This window comes from Biomphalaria glabrata, chromosome 2, assembly GCF_947242115.1.
Source record: "Biomphalaria glabrata chromosome 2, xgBioGlab47.1, whole genome shotgun sequence".
Classification (NCBI taxonomy): Eukaryota; Metazoa; Mollusca; class Gastropoda; family Planorbidae; genus Biomphalaria; species Biomphalaria glabrata.
Genome location: NC_074712.1, coordinates 21,041,259 through 21,064,093, shown reverse-complemented (window position 1 = coordinate 21,064,093; position 22,835 = coordinate 21,041,259). Strand labels below are relative to the sequence as shown.

The 22,835-nt window shown below is 36.9% G+C and overlaps 2 protein-coding genes across 2 annotated transcripts in view; one reads left to right on the top strand and one right to left on the bottom strand.

Moving 5' to 3' along the window:
* Positions 1-8,887: 8,887 nt before the first annotated feature.
* Positions 8,888-18,271, bottom strand: LOC129924652 (uncharacterized; the record flags this gene model as incomplete). Its single annotated transcript, XM_056021121.1, is given in 6 exon segments — positions 8,888-8,939; positions 14,334-14,468; positions 15,406-15,541; positions 15,935-16,018; positions 17,780-18,029; positions 18,170-18,271. Coding segments are annotated over 6 exon segments (759 nt in total), but the record flags the coding sequence as incomplete, so codon positions are not given.
* Positions 11,893-22,835, top strand: part of LOC106058896 (mucin-2-like) — a 50,722-nt gene continuing 39,779 nt past the window's right edge. Inside the window, exons 1-3 of the mRNA XM_056022022.1 lie at positions 11,893-12,062; positions 18,428-18,543; positions 22,167-22,246. Of these exons, the coding sequence (XP_055877997.1) occupies positions 18,480-18,543; positions 22,167-22,246 (144 nt within the window). The 5' untranslated portion in view covers positions 11,893-12,062; positions 18,428-18,479. The remainder of the gene's footprint in view (positions 12,063-18,427; positions 18,544-22,166; positions 22,247-22,835) is intronic.

Here is a 22,835-nt window from a genome sequence, read left to right as displayed (position 1 = left end):
CTGAATTTTAGAGACTTATGATTAAAAATCTGTTTGACGGCCTTAAAAAGTAGTTGAATCATAATGGTATTTTAACAAATACTAATTGAATTTTGATGATATTAAATAAAAAGTTAAAAAAACAATTAACGACATTGAATACATAATAAATAATTATGATAACCTTGGATGAGGATTATTTCCCTTTCAATCACTGCAGATTTATGTATTTTTTACATGAACATTAGGTGACGCAGGTTTTTTTTTACAGGGGGGTGCAAGTTGCCACCTATGGGTCAAGGTTGTAGCTTCAACTTTCTTGTTACGGAGAATATTAAAGAAAAGAACATGTGCAACCGCGGGCCTCCATCCTTATGCGATATTAAGTGCACTGTAAATACTTTCATGAAATAAATAAACATAAATATTTGAACAAACTATTTATTGCACAGGTTCTTAAGTTGATCCGTGCGGTCTGTGGCTCCTTGAGGTCGATCAAACAAACACAGCAAATGATTATCTGTGGCTGCGAAAAATGTTAATAACTTTACTAATGAATTGATTCTTGTCGTTATGGACAAGTTGGAGACGAACGCTTATCATGCACATTAGTGATATTCTTCTTCACGTTCCAGCTCTTGCAACGGTTTAGGATGAAGACAAAACATGTTGAGCTGAGAATTATTATTTCTCAATAAACGAGATATCAATTAAAAAACTAACGAATAAAAAAAAACAGAATGTAAAGCCGTGTTCTGTAATCTAAAAATCCAAACAGTTGGTTTTAGCTCCGTGTCTCTGTCGATTGCTAATACTCGGAAGCACCAACTCAATACCAAGATTGTCTGCCTACAGTCTCGCCTTACTCGGGATGCCATCCCTGAAGTGTTCCTCGACATGGTCAAGTTGGTTTTTGATTAAGTCAATGAGACTTCTGCGGTGCTATTTAGCCACGGAAATGTTAAGAGAGGTAAATTTAGCACCAATGTTCCCGCTTAGGACTGTTACGGAAGAAATAGGAAGTCTTCTTGACACCAACAGCATGACCTATATCTAAAACATTATTCAGGTCAGCGATAACAAGGATAAGTCTGTGAGACGCGAGAGGGACAAAGGCTGCTTCTGGATATTTTTCACGAACTCTTGCCTGAACATAATTCTGAATGCTAGCCATTACGGGCTGCCATTGTATCCTTGGCCGAGTAGTTTGTCTATGTCTAGATTGTACAAAATGTATTCTCTGACAATGACGTTAGACACAGACAGTGCGTCTCTGGGAACAACAAGGACAAAACCAAGTGTTCTCGAATACAATAGCCATCAACAAAGACATCTGTAGTTTCATCACCAACAGATCCAGCAAATACAGTTAATTCATAATGCTGCCAATCGTATTTCGATTTCTTGCTGCTGTCAGTGATCCGCTGATCCAAATCAACATTTTGAATCAGACGAGTGCACGTGAAAACTTTAAAAAAAAATAACCTTTGCCTTCGTAAACTGGTACGTGTTTTGACAAGACCATCTATATATATAATTCTCTTCATGGCTCAACAGTCTGGACACCTCCAAGAAGTTATGGAAGGATCACTCATGTAACTTCAGTGGCGAAAAAAAAAAGGGGGGGGGGCCAGAACAAGTAGTATGCACCCGGGGGGTGGGGCCCAGAACAAGTAGTATGCACCCGGGGGGGGGGGGCCCAGAACAAGTAGTATGCACCCGTCACTAAATAGCAGGGCCGGATATAATCATTGTGACCAAGAAGTCATGGAAAGATCACTCTTTTATTTCCGCAAGTCGGACTAGAGTTACCCCACGTAACTTTAGTGGCACAAATTACAGAATTACTTTACTAGCCTTGGGTGTAGCGAAGTCGTACAGTATATCATAAATTTTTTTTTCCTACATAGATCACGATCAATAGCAAGAATTACCAAATGTTTCAATCTATCTACTAAAATTGTTGACTTCAAGTAATTCTTCATTAGTACGAGGCGCGAAAAGCTTCTTTCACCACATTCCACAATTACGGATGATGCATAATGCCGTTTTTTGTTATCGCGCGTAGGATTAGCTTTTTCCACATTGAATGACACCCCAAAATGACAAAGTTTTGTTTATATATTTCAGAAGATTTGTATGAGTTTTCAAAACATTTTAATTATTTCTGGAAATTTCCAGGACTTTTTCGTAAATTTTGCAATTTCAGGATATTTCCTGGAGCTTCTGGTGAATCAGGAGGCCGCGGGAAATCTGTTATAAGTTATAAAATGGTTTAATTTAATAATTTACACCTACAATTAGCGCGGGTTATATGAAAGTGCGTGTCCCACTGCGGTCGCATAGGTTTCAGTGGCCTAAAGCTGGCCCTGCAAATAGCGGCGTATGCTACGCCATGGGTCGACTAGTTCATTATCAAAGGACTGAACACTGACCTAAAATGTCGCAACCTTATTGGCAGTGGAGACCAATAGCCACTTAGTACAGACCTGTGACGTGGCAACGAACTGTTGTTCTGAATGCAAGGCTTTCTCCTCCAAGGCATGAAACAGACAAACATTTATTCTATTCTAGACCTTAACTAAATATAATAATCACTATAATTTTCTACAAAATAAAACAAATCGTTACGACTAACATGCCATAGAATATTTCACACCCTTTACAGTGCAAAGAATTGCAAGCCTATAATAAGGTTCACATGGTCGGCAATCAACTCGTGAATAGCCTATTCTAGTTTATTACAATAATGGATTATCCTTACAACTGTGCTTCAGTGGAAAAACTACTTGTGCAATCGCTACTTAGAGAAGTTCATTGATTTGAAGATGTACAAAATGGACTAAAATTTGGCTTCTCGGAATTTAGAGGTAAAACGTACATGGTCGGCCATTAATTTCTAATAAGTCTAATACATTATTATCTTATCCTTACAACTGCACTTTAGTGGAAGCACTACTTGTTCCGTTGCTACTTAGAAGCTAATTGATTTGATGGTGCAAAAAATTGGCTAGAATTTGGCTACGCAGAATCCAGGGTAGTGCATGTGCACCAGCCTTAAACGGGAGACGGGAGCGGGCAGGGTGTGAACCCGGGACCATCGATAAATCCAAACGACAGTCAAGCGCACAAATCGAACGACCAGGCAGCTGGAGAACTTTACGAAGACAGCGTCAAATACATTTGAAACCGGATGCTGTATAGAAGAAAAAAAATCACAACGAAAACAAAATCAGCCTCACAAAGTCAAGCGTACAAGGGCTTTAACTGAGTCATTCTCTATACAGTTAATTTGTTGTAAGTTGGTCTCCCTTGCCATGTAAAATATCTGCAAGCCTTCTGTAATCTTTTCATTAGAAAATAGAACTGGAAAAACGTTCTCTCTCTCTCTCTCACTCACACTCACTCACACTCACTCACACACATACGTACAGTGACATGCACACATACATATCTCTCTCTCTCTCTCTATATATATATATATATATAAATAATATATAGTGATGGGCAAAAGTTAACTAAAAAGTTACTAACTTTTAGTTTAATTAAAAAAAAAAAATAGTTAAGGCCAAAGTTTAATTTAAAAAAGAAGTATGGATAAAATCGCAGTTTAATTATTTTTTTTTAGTTGCAAACTAAAAAGTTTAATTACAAATTTTACAAACTTTTTAAACATACATACCAATAAATATATAGATCTATGTAATTTCTAGAATACATATATGATAAATAATAGAGAGGAGAATAAACTAGAGGGTGCACAGGTCACTAGGAAGCCTTTTGACCTTTACCCTATAATGGCCGCTATTCCCACTAATTCAAGGTATTTGAAAGGCGAGAAAAATAAATGTGTTCATTAAATTTCTAGCAAGTTTCGCTGCTTCATAAATCCTGAAAATTCCTTGCTTCTATAGATCTACATTTTGCTGCTTTTTATTAAACACCAGTAGGCAGGCAAAAGAATTTGGCTTTACTTTAGATCTAAAAGAAATGTCGACTCTTTTTATTTTAAAACTTTTTTCTAGAGTTAGTGACGTCTAGTCTATTAGTATTAGTCTATTAGGCCTACTAGTATTAGATCTATAGTCATAATAGTCTATATTTAATTATTTTAGTCTCTTAGTCTTAAGTAGAGTCTAACTCTTAGTAGTCTTAGTCCTAGATCTAGATGTAAATTTAAAATTATAAGTCAACAATATAGATCTATTAATGAAATCTATATTACTTTACTTAATTAGACTAGATCTATTAGTTTAGAGATTCTACTATTCTAGAATTAGAGTCTAGATTAGATCTAGATATATCTAGATTACTTATTATACTAAGACCTAAGATGCATAAATGATAGATCTATAATGACTATAATACTAATAATAGTCGTCACCATGGGCGTAGCCAGGATTTTTTTCAGAACCCCCCCCCCCGGCGGAAAAAAAATTAAGTGTATTTATGGAGCTCCCCCAGCGCGCGGCGATGCCCCGCCGCCAAGCACTATTTCTGATATTGAAAGCCAACAAAATGCATATTCTGAGGTATCTACAGTGCATTTTCCTGCTATTAAAAAGTTTTATTTCAAAAACCTAATGTGCTATTCTTACTGCTTTAGATCCTCCCGCGCCGTTCGGAGCATTTGACGTCAAGCTGTTTCCATAAAAATCTGTCGCTGGTAATGTCTGAAGCCTCATCCCACTCGCCATGAGGACCTCCATGAATGAGTGGCGTCTGACCCTTCATTCTTTCTACTCTAAAATAGGTACTTTCTGTAGTTAGTGAAAAAAATTGTAAACTTCCCGTGCTTGCTAGCAAGGGGGTCTGGGGAGCGCCGGCAGCTCCCCGAGCGCGGGGCATAGCCCCGCCGCCAAGCACTATTTCCTGTATTGAAAGCTAACAAAATGCATATTCTGAGGTATCTACAGTGTATTATCCAGCTATTTCAAAAACCTAATCTGCTATTCTTACTGACTCAGACCCTTCCGCGCCGTTCGGCGTATTTGGCGGCAAGAAATTTCCATAAAAATCTGTCACTGGCAATGTCTGAAGCTTCTTCCCACCTGCTCTGAAGACCTCCATGAAAGTGTGGCGCTAAATTGTACTAGGATATCATTGCAAATCTTCTTATGCGTAATTCATTTTGTCGGAGAACATGTCCCGCAAACTTCATGCATCGCTCTCGCACAATCTTACTAAGGGCTCGACTCCCAATTCGGCATAGGATTTCCTTGATTGAGACCCGATCTCTATAACTGACTAATAAAATCTGTCTTAGCCATCTTTGTTGAGCCACATTTAGTGTTTTTCAATTTCGGCAGATGACTATTCACTGCAGTTTATTAATGGAGCCCAGCAACTGGTAAAAATGTGTAACCTCTCTTGAATACGCTCTTGGAATTAAGTGACTGTAGTTTGCTTTAGATTTTATATCGAAAAGAGAAGTTTTATCGTCAAAATCATCTGTTGTGGGTTTTCCAACTCAAAATGCTCTTTAGGGGGATCTTAAACTCAAAACCATCTGGAGGGGTTTTAAACTTTAAAAAAAAAGCCATCTGTAGACGAACGGCTTAAACTCAAAACCCCCGATTGGATTGGCTACGCTCAAATAATTTTAGTGTGTAATTTGCTTTTTTTTTTTTATATTGAAGAGGTATTTTTAGCATTAAATCCCTCTGAATTGGGGTTTAAACTCAAAACCCCTTTTGGCAACACTCATAACATTTTGAGTGCGTAATTTGCTTTTTTTTTCTTACACTGAAGATGTATTTTTTATCCTCAAACTCGAACCCCTCTGGTAGGGGTTTTAAACTCGACCCCCCCCCCCGGTAGGGGTTTTTAAACTCGAACCCTCCTCGTAGGGGTTTTTAAACTCAAAACCCCTTTGGTTGTGCTGGGGCAAGTGATGGTTTAGTGTTAAAATCTCAACTAAAATAAACAAAATCAAAGCAAAAAATCAGTCACTAAATTCCGACTCCCCCCGGGGGGGGGGGATTTCATTTGGGGGGGGGGGGTTTGAACCCCAACCCCCCTCCCCCCTGGCTACGCCCATGGTCGTCACTATACTAGATCTAATACTAAATTAACTAAATCTAGACTAGATCTACATCTACTTCTATTATAATTATACTTATATCTACTATCTAGATCTATTAGATCTAGATCTAGTATTATCTACTACTACTAGAGTATATAGATCCAAATACCCATATCTATCTAGTTATAATCATAATTATAATAATCTAAAATCTCTAGATCTAGAGTTACTAAGATATCTACTAGACTAGACTCTATCTAGATTTTAGATCTAGAAGTAGTAGTAACCAGTATTTCTTAGATTATTTTTAGATTAAAATATTAATTATTTGATCTAGGTCTAGTAGCTAGCTAGATCTAATTCTAGATCCAGATTATATTTCTGATCATTTCGTTTGTAGAAGATATTAGATCCAGAATATTCTAGAATCTAGAGTTAGTTAGAGAGTCAACATGCAGTTTTATCATTACTTCTAAAGGTAACTTATATTAGAACTTGGACAATTACTTCTTTTTTTTTTTCTATAATAGTATCATTCTAGTGATTCTATTAAGATCTGCAAATCTACATCTATCCCATAAAGACATTTAAATCTTTTTTCATGTGCACAAATAAATGTTTATTACATTTTGCTAAAGAGATTTGTTGTGCTTTATACTTTATATTTTTTATGTTTGGCTGTTTCAAAATAGTTAGTAAAAGTTTAAGTAAAGTTTCTTAATTTTTTTTAGTTCAAACTTAGTTTTAGTTTAACTAAATTTTTTTAGTTTAGTTCCCATCACTATATATATATATATATATATATATATATATATATAAGGGACTGCGCTGCCACGGAAAATACTGCATTCCTCACTAATCTTTGGACTCGAAGACTAGCCTACTAGACGTATATGGCCCGCGGGTGTTTTGTTTTCGTATAACTGTCGATGAGCCACTGAGGGTGGTTTGCACAAAATTAAATGAAATAGGCCTAATAATGTTTTAAGTAAAGCGAATGCGTAAATGTAAAAATAGTATGAATTGTGCTGTCAAAATAGCTAGTCGACTTAAATCCAGTTTTTCAAACAAAGCCATTTGCTTGTAGGCCTACATATATACGTGTTGCGCGAATCCTCCTCACTTTAATCCAAATTCCAGCGCAAGTCACTTGTCATCCCCCCCCCCAACACAACCAAACCAAAGTCCTGTGGCGACAGGCAAGCAGTGAAGCGGTAGGTGTGGGCACACTGGAGGCCGTAGCTGCAACCCTGCACACAGGCGGCTCAGGCCATATGGTCGTTCACCACTGACACAGAGCAGCAGTGGAGACCGGCAGCCCCCTGAGTGGCTGAGCAGCCCTATTTAGGAGTGCACTGCTCACCTCCATTGCCTGCTCAAAACTACCCTAGCCAGCCTACCGCAGTTGGCGGGAACCCTACTCAAGCGGTCGAAATTCAAAGAAAAAGACGAGGATAGTTCCTCTTACCATAGGCGCATGGAATGTGCGCACACTACTTGACAATGACACATTTGATAGACCACAAAGACAAACTGCACTAGTAGCCAGGGAGCTCCACAGATACAACATAGACATAGCAGCACTAAGTGAGACTCGGCTTGCAGATGAAGGTGAACTCTGCGAAAGAGGAGCTGGATATACTTTCTTCTGGAGCGGTAGAAGCACTGAAGTACGACGTGAATCTGAGTCGGCTTTGCCATAAAAACATCAATAGTATCCAAACTAGTAGGGCGTCCGAAAGGAATTAGTGATAGGCTCATGACCCTAAAGCTGCCTTTACAAAACGGAAAGAGACATATTTCCATTGTTAGCTGTTACGTACCCACCATGACCAACCCAGATGATGTCATAGCAAAGTTTTACGAAGAACTAAACTCCACCTTACTTGATATTTCAAAAACAGAAAAGCTACTCATTCTCGGTGACTTCAACGCAAGAGTCGGCTCTGACCATCACATCTGGAAAGGAGTTTAAGGCAAATTTGGGATAGGTCAATGCAACAGCAACGGATTATTACTACTCCAGACCTGTGCTGAACACAAGCTGCTCATATCGAACACAATATTCAGTCTTCCAATGAGAAAGCGAACTTCCTGGATGCATCCCCGCTCAAGACACTGGCACCTCATAGATTACGTAGTGCATGCGAATTTTTGAAGAGAAATAACACACTTGCATAAATCCCGCCACCCTGAGCCTAACACATTAGATCTATTCCTAAGTAACAGACCTGGATTAGTGGTGAATTATAGCGGTCATACTAGAGTTATTCCCCAGTGTTGCCAACGAGTTAGTACATCTTTTCTCAACGAAAAGTGTCAGTGTCAAATTTCTATGAAAATCTTAAGATAAAATCGAGCTGCTTAGGTCTCTCATGCTTATATCAGGCTTGCATTACAATTCTTGTAAAATAAAAAGCCTTACATTTTTTAACATTATTAAACGAAAAAAATCTAGTAAGTTTCTAAGTAACTTCTAACCCTTATAAGATGTCATCATTTTGGCTAAGTAAAGATACAACATATATTTTCGAGAATTATGTCCACCCACCGTTTGCCCACCCAGAAGGTTTTGCTGACTTCGAAATTGTGAATGTCCGTCAGTCCCGTTTAGGTCTTGTAAACTAAAAAAGATAGTGAAAATCCGATATCATAATATGTTAGACCATTCAAATTTTTGATGCAACGGCTACTTTTTTCTTTTCTGAAAGCGAAAAATCTAATTTTTAAAATCACTTATGCAAGCAGTTTTTTTTCATAAAAATATACCACTTTTACAACTATTCACTATTAATAGTAACAGACACTTGAGGCTCTTTATTAGGGTAGACAGCCATTTACCATATTTTTAACACATTTATGCAAACGGTTGTAGATTTTTTGTAAAATTTTTTTTTATTTGTATTAAGTTTTGTAAGTTTTTGTTATACTAAGTCTATATTCACACACAAAAATGTATATATTTTTTTTAAATAGAATAAATCTATTTAGTATACATATAAGTCAGACCTAATTTAAAACAACAATTAATAAGTATTTTTTCAAATTAGTAGAAAGTATTGTTAAACAAAACACACACACACTCTAAAATGTTAACTATTTTAAAGAGAAAAAATCTATTTACTTTGCTTATTTAAACATTATTTAAAACAACAATTAATAAGTAGTTTTTTTTTTTATATTATCGCGTGAACTGCAGCGCGACGTTGTAACACAGGAAACTAAAGGAATTTTTTTTCCTTGAGGCTTTGAATAAGAGTGACCTTTTACAAAACAGTTCGACCAATTAGATAATCATTATATGACATCAGTTAGGCCAGGTTCGCATCTTACTTCATTTTCACTTTCACCTATCCCTTGGTCTGCTGGACTATTGGGGCTTCACACAGGATCTGTCAACCTTCGGGCCGATTTTGAGTTTGTGTTTCCACACAAACTCTCTTTTTAAACTTGTTTCTCTGACACTTTTCCTCTGCCAGCGATGTTCTCGTGTTCTCTGCAATATGTGCACCAGTTTTCACAGCGCAACGCCATGATGCTTCCGTCTCCAAGATGGCAGGGCCAATGCTGAAGGATTTCAGAGAAACTTTGAGGGTGTCCCTAAAGCGTTTTCTTTGTCCATTTTGTGAGCGCTTTCCTTCCCTTAATTGGCCATACAGGAGTTGTTTACGGTTGCGGCGGTCTTCCAATCTACGGATGTGTCCTGCCCATTGCAGCTGGGACTACATCAGGATTGTGTGGATGCTTTGCAGACCCGCTTTTCGTACGACTTCAGTATCTGCTCAACAAAACAACCAACTCAAGAACTTGACAACAAGAGTTCCAAACTAATGTGGTCGTTTAATAATTAGCAAACATAATTGGCAAGACGATACACTGACTACAAATGGTACATCACCGTATTGCCGTATTAAACTCTACTAGTCTGTCTCATCCTGGACTCGTACTCGAGGACTGACTTCACTGAGGACTAACAGTACCGGACTGACTTCACTGAGGACTAACAGTACCGGACTGACTTCACTGAGGACTAACAGTACCGGACTGGCTTCACTGAGGACTAACAGTACCGGACTGGCGTCACTGAGGACTAACAGTACCGGACTGACTTCACTGAGGACTAACAGTACCGGAATGACTCACTGAGGACTAACAGTACCGGACTGACTTCACTGAGGACTAACAGTACCGGACTGACTTCACTGAGTACTAACAGTACCGGACTGGCTTCACTGAGGACTAACAGTACCGGACTGGCTTCACTGAGGACTAACAGTTCCGGACTGACTTCACTGAGTACTAACAGTACCGGACTGGCTTCACTGAGGACTAACAGTACCGGATTGGCTTCACTGAGGACTAACAGTACCGGATTGGCCCGCTGTGCTGAACTGAACTGCCTCTCCTACACACTGTCGTTATCTCTGGGCCCCGATCGCATGTCCATATCACCGTTACACTGAGACAGTTCAGAGCTCATACCAGTACTGTCCCTTGTCCTTTGACAATGTTGACCAATAATCGGCAGGCAGACCTGTGTTACACGTAATAGCTGACCGCACACACTATTCACCATTTTGCGTCGACACCACAGTTATAACAGTTGCATAGCACTATGGTTTCTTAAACGTTACCAAGTTTAGAATAATAAGTTGTATTACACATTTTTTAGAAAATACATCACAGCATAAAAACTTGTGAAAACGTCTGTTCATAAGCACTATATTTATGTAATAGCTCATGGCGTCTATTTATCTTATAAGGGAAGTTGTGAAGGAAGTAAGCTTGTTCATAAAACAAATGGCCAAAGTATGTCAAAATAACTCCTTGTTATCAAATCAAGAAAGCGATATAGATCTAGACATCATTTAATTCTTCGAACCCATCGTTCTATGGAGCACAGATAAATATTCGCTCTTGTTTTTGGAGCTGATGGTGAAAGTTTAGAGTTTAGGAGCAACTCCTTATGCCAATATACATGCAGAGACTCCAACAGGTTCAAGCTTTATTTCTTGTGACATTGTGGCCCCAAGCATATATTTACCCACTGGATTAATCGGCAAGCCTCCATGTCCCCTCGAAAGCTATTAATATAGCGATAAAAAGGTCATTAAATTTTTAGATATAGCAACTTAAAAGAAGAAGGAGTGTGACTTGCTACAATTGTGTCTATCGGTAACTTAATCGGAAAACAGTTCGCTAAAATGTTTTCCGCGTCTTTTGAAAAAACAAAACATGTTGTTGTTGTGCAATGGTTCTATAACAGGTCAACGCAATGTTTCTCAAACGTTCACCAAGCTAGCCTACTCCCCCTCCTCACGCCCCCATAGCCACTTCATTGTTGTCTGCTCTCTGGAGCCCCGGAGACATTTACCTAAGTTCTGAACTGCAGAAATATTTTCTCCTTGCTCCACAGCGCATTATTCAACATGATTTTTTAAAAAAGCGCATGTCAATAAAGGGGCATTCGCGGTACATATAGAGCATCTTTATAATAAGTAAGACATCGAAAAGCGTGAGAAATGAGACCTTTCTGTTTTATAATTGTATAGCTTGCCACTCTAGCTGAGACGTAGGGAAAAGCCTTTTACGGAAACGGTAACTGGTGTTTGAAAAGTTCTTATCTAGAAGATGAAACGATGTCAGTTGATGAAATTCTTAAAAATTTTTGAAACTTTAGTGAGAGTTCCATTTTCACTTCGTTATTTTTATTTATGAATATTGTCCATTAAAAATAAATTAAACGCCTCCCCCTCTTGAAGGAAAGTAGTACCCCCGCCCCACAGTTTGAGAAACGCTGGGATAACTTGTCAGGTTTAGCAACAACTTGAGACATTTTTAAAGTACAAGCAAACCAGATCTCTAACCACCTCACAACAAAGTATTCACAGAGGTGAGGTGAGTTTTGTAACATTGACTATTTACTTGAGTTGAGTGTGCCTACATATTTCAAGTGGAGTTGCTAATGTTCTTATCATTTCGAATAATATCGGCCCAGTTCATACAAGTCTGAATGTCCAGTTTTGTTCCAATGAATTGTTGTTTTTTTTAATCAACGGTATCAATTTCTGATATATTTTATAATTAGTATCTTTAAATTTAATTATATAAATTATATAATTAACTAGCAGTACGCACCGGCTACGCCCGTTGATTTGTCCCGAGGCTTTCTATTGTTTATTTTGACCGAAACACCCCCTTCTTTTCTTTTTTAAAATTTTAATTAAATGGGCCACATTTTAGGGTTGTAGCCCGTAAATGAGTGTATCTGTTACAATGAAATTTTACGGTCCGTCCTCTTTCCTTCTCTCTCTCTCTCTCTCTCTCTCTGGAACCCTACTTTTTTTTTCTTCTTTACCTGCGCATTGTAATGTCCCAAACATAGACTTGATTTTGAAAGATTAACTTCATAATGTGCCCTCGACACATAAAAGCTCTCATATTTTGGGCCCGTTAATTTTAGTAACACTTTTGCCTATCCCCCCCCCCCTTCCACGGCTATAACAAAAAGTTAGTCCTTCGAACACATTCCCCTTTCTACATTTGTCTTGGTATTTTGTTCTCTAAATAAATAGTAATTGAAGTTTGGTTTTAATTATTGTAATAGTTTATCTCACCCATTTTAAAAAGAAAGTGGTAATGGAGTGAAGCATTCACTGTCATGGAATTCCCATATTGATGAAACTATAAAAAATCAAACAAAGCATTAGGGTTTATTAAAAGACATTTCTATAAATTAAATAAGAACATAAAACTAAATGTTTTTTTAACCTTGGTTAGGCAGGCCAATAATAGAATATGCATCTCTGTTTGGGACCCCTCAACTCAAGAAAATATTAAGAAACTGGAACAGACACAAAATAGAGCAGTGAGATTCATAACAAACGAATATTCACATTTGACTAGAGTAACACCTTTAGTAAAATCACTAAATTTAGAAAGCCTTCAGGACAGAAGACTTATAAGTAAAGTTGCAATTATACATACCCCCCCCCCCCCCATAAACTTCAATTACAAAAACAAAATTTAATAAAATACTCTGAAAGACACAAAGATAAAGGCACATTCCTCGTCCCATATGCTAGGACAAATTTGTACAAATACTCCTTCTTCCCTAGTGCTATTAGAGCATGGAATGGGTTGCCTGAGCAAGCCAGGAAAAAAATTGACTTGGCAGAATATAGGTCATTGGTTAATATGCATGACTAAATGCATGATGCGTAGGACGTAATCATCTTCTTTTCTGAAGTAACGTCTGTATTATATAAGATAAAATAAGATATTAAAAATAAGTAGTCTTAGGGAAAATAAAAAAAAACAAACAAGGTTACAAAGACAGTTTGTGTGGAAGCACAAACTAAAAATCGGCCTCCGAAGTGGTCCCAGGCAGGTAAAAAGGCAGGTTTCAATATTTTCAGAAAGAACATCAGGACGAAATTCTATCAAAGGCAAATTACAGAGAAGAATGAAGAAAGACAGTTGACAGATCCAGTGTGGTGCCCCAACGTTCCAGCAGACCAACGGATAGGGAAAGCAAAATGCGAACCTGGCCTAACTGATGTTTTTTTAAAAATAAATATCTAATTGATTTAATTGTATATAATGATTATCTAATTGATCTAATACTTTTGCAAAGTTCAATCTAAAAAAAAACAACATTTCAGTAAAAAAATAAAAATTCTTTTAGATAATTAAATGTCCTGTTATGATGCTGCGACGCGGCAATTTACGCGTTATACTAAATATTACATTTACAAAATAATGTTTCCTTTTTTTTTAAGGAGAAAAAATCTATTTAATATGCATTTAAGTGGAACGTAATTTAAAACAACAATTAAAAGTATTTTTTCCTATTATAATCTTACGCCATCTTGTTTGAAAACAGTTACAAGGGATGTTACTCCCAAACACCGAGTGGTACAACCTATATAAAACACACATCAACATCCTTCATTTTCTATAGCCAACAAAACATATATCAGAAATATTTGCAATTAAAATAACAAAATTAATAACACATTTTATAAATATTGTAACAATTAAAAATAAAAATAAATTTCAATAGATACTGTGACACATATAGAATAAATATATCAACATACATATTAATATTGTCATAAAAGTTCTTGGTACATATCATAATTCCTATGCCACAATGGTCTATTTGTTTCTCGAATGCTAGTTCCAGCTGGCTTATTACTATCACAATTATTGTCTGGTACATTCTGTTTCTTCTCAGTTACATGTTCAATTAAACACTTTGAAGTGTTGGGAATCAATGTCCAAGGACTTCTTTTGAGGCACATTTCAGCTGGGCTAAATCCATTACATTGCCGAGGTGTGTTTCTGAGTTCCAGTTCCATATTGATCATCACCATTATGTTTAGTTTTCAGTATTAAATTCTTCATTATCTTTACAGCAGCTTCAGCCTTCTCATTTGTTCTCGGATAATTAGGATCTGATCTGATGTGAGTGATTCCATCTCTTTGTGAATCTCAAAAACTCATTTGAAGTAAATTGCGGACCGCCATCTGTTACTAAAATTTTTGGAACACCAAAACGAGCAAATTGTCCTTTAAATTTTCTAATCACATCTTGTGATGTTGATAGATAATCATAGTCAATAAAATTAGTGTAATAATCAACAGTTATTAGATACTGTCTTCCATCCACTTCCATCAGGTCAGCTCCAACTTTTTCCCAATGGAACATTTCCTTCATCATGTTGTATAAGTGTTTCTCTCTAGTTTATAGTTTTTTTTTCTTGACACGCGGTGCATGTCTCTGCCATCTGCTTTATTTCATCAGCCATGCCTGGCCAGAACATCGTCTGTCGGGCCCTCCTCATCATTCCATCATATGCAATGTGTGCTGTGTGCAGGTTTTTCTTCATTTCTTGACGCATACTGAAAGGTATGACTACCCTTTCTCCTTTTAAAATTACTCCATTACTAAATCCCAAAGTATCAGCAAAATCAAAATATGGTTTTACCCTGTTGTCTAAATCTTGTTTTCTTTGAGGCCATCCATTCATAATTTGCTTTGATAATTTATTTAACGTGTCATCTAAGCCTGTTTCTTGTTTTATTCTTTCTAATAATGGATCCGGTATGTCCACAACTTGTGTCTGGCATATGTTAAAAACTTCATCTTGCTTCTCCTCTTGATTGCACAGTAGTGATAATGTGTCAGCAATGTATAAAATGTTTCCTTCTACCCACTGAAATAAGAAATCATAACGATTGCTCCTTAACATCAAGTGTTGTAATCTTCTTGGAGCCTGGTTTAGAGGCTTCCTTAAGATGTTTGTAAGTGGCTTATTATTCATGATTATGACATGTCTTCCAAATGTATATTGATTAATCTTTCTAGTCCAAAAACTAAGGCAATCTGAGCCCACCGATTTTCAGTTGGTGTTAATGCTCTAGAGGCAAATTCTATTAGTTGTCCTTCTTGTATTTGTGCAGCTCCAAGTCCATGTTGACTACTGTCCACTTGTATTTCGAGTTTCTTGTCGGAGTTGTAGAATATAGGGACTGTTGTAGTATTGGTAATCATTGTCTTTATCTTGTTGAATGCACTTTCACATTTTTCAGTCCATCTAAAATTGCAATCTTTCTTTGTTAGTTCTCTTAATGGTTGAGACACTTTGGCGAGATTGTTTAAAAATGTTGACAAATACTGCACCATTCCACATAATTTTCTTGCTTCCTGGCTATTTTCTGGTTTCTTCATTTCCAGAATAGCTTTGATCTTCTTTGTGTCAGGCTTTATGCCTTGCACACTAATGCAGTGTCCCATGAAACTTATCTGCTCTTGTTTCTCTACTGTTTTCGTTTAATTTAATTTAATGCGTTTCTCTTTGCATCTCTCTCTTAATCTCTTCAGTTTGTCAGAGTGTCCTTTTTCTGCTTCTTCTTTGGACTGACCACATCCCAAAGCAGTGTTTAGATGTCTTGGGTCAGTGCAATCCCCATTTGGCTTTTGAACCACGGCCATCTGGCTGACCCAATCTGTTGGTTCATTTACAGGAATTAATTATTTTTTTTTTTACTAATGTCTCTATTTCTGCTTCCACTTTCTTTTGAAATGCAAATGGTATATTACGACAAGGTGATACCACTGGAGCTATGTTCTCATTGACAGTTAATGATGTTTCACCTAAATCTGAATCTATCTTCATTTATTGTGATCAGACTTAAACTTTGGCATGTTTTACGGCCTAATAAACATTGATAATGGTTCTCTACAACTGTGAGTATTACCAAATAGTTCTTTTTTGTTTTTATATTCGTTATTATTAAGTTAGCAGTGCCCTCTGTTTTTAATTTGGAATAGTTCCACATTGTTAGCGTTTGAACAGTCTTCTTAATTTGTGTCTTTTTAACATATTTCTTACATATAATGTTACCATCTGCTCCAGTGTCCAGTTGAAATTTTATTTGTTGACCATTTAGCATGAATAGTGCTGTAATTCTGTCTCTATTGATGTTCAACACATTTATTGAGTTTAAGTGTTCTTCTTGGTCAAATTCATCCATGGCATTATGAATATGTATTTTATTCTAAGTTTTGAACTTAACTGCAAAATAATTTGCATTTGTTGCAATTGTTTTCCCCAAGCTGGGCATGATTCACCTCATTCTGCCTCCACAAAACCAACAATGGATTAGCTGGTCTCTGTTGTCATTTTTCTTTTGTTCTACTTTATCTATACTTACAACTGTTTGTTTATTCATCTCTGCTAATCCTTTTGCAGTTTGTTCATAAGTTTGGCATATCTCTAAACACTTCTTTAATGTGAAATCATCGTGATTCAATAATCTTTCCTGCAGTCTTTTCTCTACGGAAAATACAATTTTGTCTCTAATCATTCTATCCTTTTCCTTAAAATTGCATTTTTCAGCCTGAGCTCTATGCTGCGTAATCAACATATCACATGAAGACACATTTTCTATGTTTCAAAATCTGAAAGTTTCCAGAACTTCATTTTTTCTAGGGTTGCAATAGCTGTGTAATTTCTTTAGTAATATTTGCAGGTCATTCACGTCTTCATCCTCATCATACTGCAACTGCTCACAAATCTCTTGGGCCTGAGGTCCAGCACAATGTAGTAATATTGCTTTTTGTCTGATTTTAGGTTTTTCTTCCGCTCCTATTTCTTATAGAAATAGTTCGACTTGTCTTCTCCAATGACGAAAATTTTCACTGACATTACTATCTATAACGTTTAATTATGTTGCGTATGTAGAATCCCACCGCTGAAACCATGTTAATTAACATGAACGAATAATAACAAAACTCTAGGTATCAACTATAGACACCAAATCAGCTGTTTAATCTTACGCCATCTTGGTTGACAACAGTTACAAGAGATGTTACTCCCAAACACCGAGTGGTGCAACCTATATAAAACACATATCAACAACCATGGCTTGAATATTCATTTTCCATAGGGAAGACAATGGACTGACTTGTGATTGACTGACTTGTGATTGACTGACTTGTGATTGACTGACTTGTGATTGACTGAGTTGTTATTGACTGACGTGTACTTGACTGACTTGTACTTGACTGACGTGTACTTGACTGACGTGTACTTGACTGACTTGTACTTGACTGACTTGTACTTGACTGACGTGTACTTGACTGACTTGTACTTGACTGACTTGTACTTGACTGACTTGTACTTGACTGAATTTTACTTGACTGACTTGTACTTGACTGACGTGTACTTGACTGACGTGTACTTGACTGACTTGTACTTGACTCACTTGTACTTGACTCACTTGTACTTGACTGACTTGTACTTGACTGACTTGTACTTGACTGACGTGTACTTGACTCACTTGTACTTGACTGACATGTACTTGACTGACGTGTACTTGACTGACGTGTACTTGACTGACTTGTACTTGACTGACTTGTACTTGACTGACTTGTACTTGACTGACTTGTACTTGACTCACTTGTACTTGACTGACGTGTACTTGACTGACGTGACCTTGACTGACGTGTACTTGACTGACGTGTACTTGACTGACTTGTACTTGACTGACTTGTACTTGACTGACTTGTACTTTACTGACTTGTACTTGACTGACTTGTACTTGACTCACTTGTACTTGACTGACTTGTACTTAACTGACTTGTACTTGACTGACTTGTACTTCCAAGTTTTGATCACCTTTCTTCCACTTTTTGACTATGAAAAAAGAGAATGAGGCAACAGCAGAAATGGAAAAACTTTTGACATTTTTCACCATTTCTTCAACTAAGTGAAAAAGAGGTTGAAATAAATGTAACCACTTAACACTAATAAGTTCTATTGATTCTCTTCTTTATCTCCACAACATGTTATAAATGTTTAATATGTACAGTTTTGTTGTAGGTCTATGCTAATATATTTTCCTTTATTGCAGCAAGAGGAAAGAAGAGAATAAGGTTAGAAGGAATAATATTTTTACCAGAGACATGAACATAGAAATTGTTACGGTCTGGACATTCCTCATGTTAAGGTTAATGCAATATACTCAAGGTAAATGTTGATCAATTCTGAAATTTTGTGTACCTCAGCGCTAACAAACAAGCGAAATAATAAAAAAACATTTTTAACAAAAAAGCTTATATTATTTGTATCAATTAGCTTGGATCAGTCGTGTAATTAAATTTGTAATAGATCTTAACAATAATAACTCTTTGCGATTAGAAATATTTTCACCAATTGTTTTTGATTAGCGCAATTTCATGCTCTTAACTTTCTCAATACGCTATGATTCTATCATTTCTCTGAACCAGGGGAGAAAGGATCCAGTATTTGGGGATCGTTTTTTAAAAATTATTTATAAAAAAGGTGAACGAACTGAATTCAGGCTTCTCAAGCCAACACGGTAAACACTCCGCCAGCGAAGAAGATGTAATATTGTAGAGTTATCTATTGTTACTATTTCATGTTTGTGTTCACTACGCCTCAGACGACGACCTTTAAAGAAGACTCACTTATACCACCACTTCAGTCAAGTACAATTTCTTCCCCTTGTTCGAGATATCAAATTAAATAGTTTATTAACAATAGTTAATTAACTAATTGGTAATTTTTTTTAAAATTGATTCTTGTGTTGTCAGGTAAAAGAAATTCTATGGCCTCCTTCAGTCGCGAAGCGACTATCGATCATCTCGGTGAGATGAATGCCTGGGCATTAGCTGTGGTCGGAACGATGTCGCCCACACATCAGTTCCCACCTCTCCACGCAGCTGATGTATCCAAAGGAACGGCAGTGCCGATACAGTTTGGGGTCAGCGGCGTCGCAGGTTCTGCCAGAGTGTAGCACTGGGTGCTGCAAACTGCCTTAGGGTCGCCAGCTCCTGATTTTTCCTCAGGGTTGACTCCCGAAGCCTTTCTCATGATTGGGTATAGCTGCAAGGTAACAGAGGTTTGAATTCAGAGTTTTCTTTCTCTTAGGTGGGTAGCCAGTCATGGCTAACGAGCCCCTCCTGCCCGAAGCTTACTGGTTAAGGCGCCAGTTACTCGCCTTTGCCCCTTCTCCTGTTAGTGAGAACAGTTCCGCCGAACTCAATATCTGAGCCACACGTGAAGGCCAGGAGTTGGACTGGTTGTCAGAGGCTATTCGAGACGCATGCCATTTGGAAGCATTTTATAGGTAGTGGAGTGATTACATCCATTACCACTTCCGGCAATGACAACCTTGCGGAACCGGTAAAAGAAATAATTGTGCAAAATTTCAGCTTGATCCGAGATTGGATGTGGGAGAATGTGTACGCAATTTTTACCAGACAGACAGAATGAGGTGTTATAAGTTTGTAAAAAAAAAACAACTAGAATAAGTAAGAAAAGTAGAAAATACATGATGTTTGGGCCTCAAAGCAGCTAGACTGATCACATGCAGTAGTTTTTTTTCTCAAAATGAGATAATCCTTTACAGTTGTCAGTTTTATTGTTGTCAAGTGGTTTAAATAGTAGCAGTACATTGTAGTAATAAAAAAGAACTCCCTCGTGGGGCACACTCTTCGGCCTCACCAAGGTAGGTATTACTGGGCTCAATGAGCCATAACCTCGTCAGTCGAGAGAAAGTTGATTTAAAGTTAGTTGATAGAAGTAAATTGAGTTTAGTCAGAAGTTTGTCAACTCCATTAGTTGTGGTCATATAGTATGTAGTAACAAGTTGTCGTAAGTGGTTCTAAACAGATGAATTTAAGAAGTTGAAGCTAATAGTTGTTTTGTCAAGTGATGGACTTAGTAAGTGAAGCTGGAAAATTATACTCATCAAATATTACCCTGAAAATTGGATTGATGTCCTGTAAATAAACGTTATATTTTATCTACTTTTATTTACGTTTCGCAAGTAGTTCCTGTAGTTAATGTCAGTTTAGTCTCAGTAACTGTAACACTGTGTATGAACAATATGATTACATCCTGCATCATCGTGAAAATTGTCATTTACAGAGACCTAAGCTTGAGCGAAGGACGATGTACAATCAGGCCACAGCCAGGCTATCCCCATTTAGAGGAAGTTGAGCATAATAGAGGAAAAGTATTGATTACGTTTGTTAGTACTGTTAAATCAAAAAATATTGACGTTTGATGGTACTGTTAAACTTCATAGCTACTTACCACTCATGGTCAAACCTTTCCAAACTTTCACTGATCTTAAAGGCACGGCTTTTGTCTCTTCAGACGTGAACCTTGTCTACGTAATACCTCGATTGTTCGTTAGGACCTATGTATAACAAATCTTAAGGGCACGGCTTTTGTCTCTTCAGACGTGAACCTTGTCTACGTAATACATCGATTGTTCGTTAGGACCTATGTATAACAAATCTTAAGGCACGGCTTTTGTCTCTTCAGACGTGAACCTTGTCTACGTAATACCTCGATTGTTCGTTAGGACCTATGTATAACAAATCTTAAAGGCACGGCTTTTGTCTCTTCAGACGTGAACCTTGTCTACGTAATACATCGATTGTTCGTTAGGACCTATGTATAACAAATCTTAAGGCCGAGTCTGTCTCGACAACTTTGAGCTTGGAACCGCACATACAACTTCTTCCTGTTCTGCAAAAATCAAACACTGAGGCCAAATCTTTATGGAGGATTTCCCAGTGTGAACTTCTGAAGTTGATGACATCTTAAGTTATCTTCTATAATACAGACGTTACTTCCTACGCGTCATGCATTTAGTCATGCATTTTAACCAATGACCTAAATTCTGCTAAGTCACAGGTTTTCCTGGCTAGCTCAGGTAACCCATTCCATGCTCTAATAGTACTAGAGAAGAAGGAGCATTTGTCCTAGCATATGGAATGAGGAATGTGCCTTTATCTTTGTGTCTATCTGAGTATTTTATTAGATTTTGTTTTTGCATTTGAAGATTATGGTTCAGTGTTTTATGTAAAATTGCTACTTTACTTTTGAATCTTCTAACCTGAAGACTTTCTAAATTTAGTTATTTTAATAAAGGTGTTACTCTAGTAAAATGTAAATATTCGTTTGTTACGAATCTCACTGCTATATTTTGTGTCTGCTCCAGTTTCTTAATGTTTTCTTGAGTTGAGGGGTCCCAAACGGAGGATGCATATTCTATTATTGGCCTAACCAAGGTTAAATAACATTTTAGTTTTTTGTTCTAATTTGATTTATAGAAATGTCTTTTAATAAATCCTAAGGCTTTGTTTGATTTTTTGATAGTTTCATCAATATGGGGATTCCATTAGAGTTTTTCATTTATTATAACACCAAAGTATTTTGCGATTTTAGTCTGTATTACAGGCTTACCATGAATAAAATAAGTGGAGTCAATTTGGTTTAGTTTTTTTGTTACTCTTAATAACTGACATTTTTCTGGGTGGAAAGACATGCTAGAATTTGATTCCCATTTCTCTAATTCATCTGATTCTCTTTGTAAATTTGCTGTATCTTGTGTTGTTTTTATTGTTCTATATATTATGCAATCATCTGCAAATAATCTGACTTTTGTTCCTGAAGTAATGCAATGTGGTAAATCATTTATGTAAATTACAAATAGTAGTGGACCTAAGACTGTTCTTTGACATGGTTTTAAAGGCCATACAATAACATTTATTGATAAACCTTCCTTGGACTTTTTCTATGATATAACTATTAAAATGACAAAATATTTTCAGGTGAATGTGAAATGACATTAAGTTTAGGGCAGAATATAAGAGACGTCGATAGGACCCCTCACACTGCAGGCACTTTACAAGTAAGTTTTGGAAAGTCTTCGTTTCATTCAAGAAAACAAAATGCATATAATGCAAAATATTTTCCCTTTTTTATTGCATGCAAATTGAAGTGATCCCTCTGTCTGGGCGCGGATTAGTTGAAACCAACTTGAATACTTTAATAATATGTCATGGGGTGACTCCTTCAAAGCAATGCTAGAGTTGATTCAACTCTAAACATTTGTGAAGAGAACATTTGATGGCCAGTGTCTCAAACAACACGTAGCTTTCAATATTCACACATAAAAAAAGTTAAGAACTAAAGAAATCCTTTTGGTTCCAGAAATGTAGCTAGGTATCTTCTATTATAGATCACAGACGTTCAGGCTAATCAGAAAATAATTACGTCCTACGAGTATTAATGTTGTGACAGGTGGGGAAATGTGACGTGTGTTTGGCGCGTTTAATGTCTAGGGGATGATTATTTTTAAGGCTATCACACACCAACCTATTAGCATATGAATCGGGAGCAGACACGCAACGAGACAAGCAATGAAAGATAGATAGTTAAAAATAAAGAATATTTATTTACATAAATATGCATATAAGAATAAAGAGGGGGATGGTTTG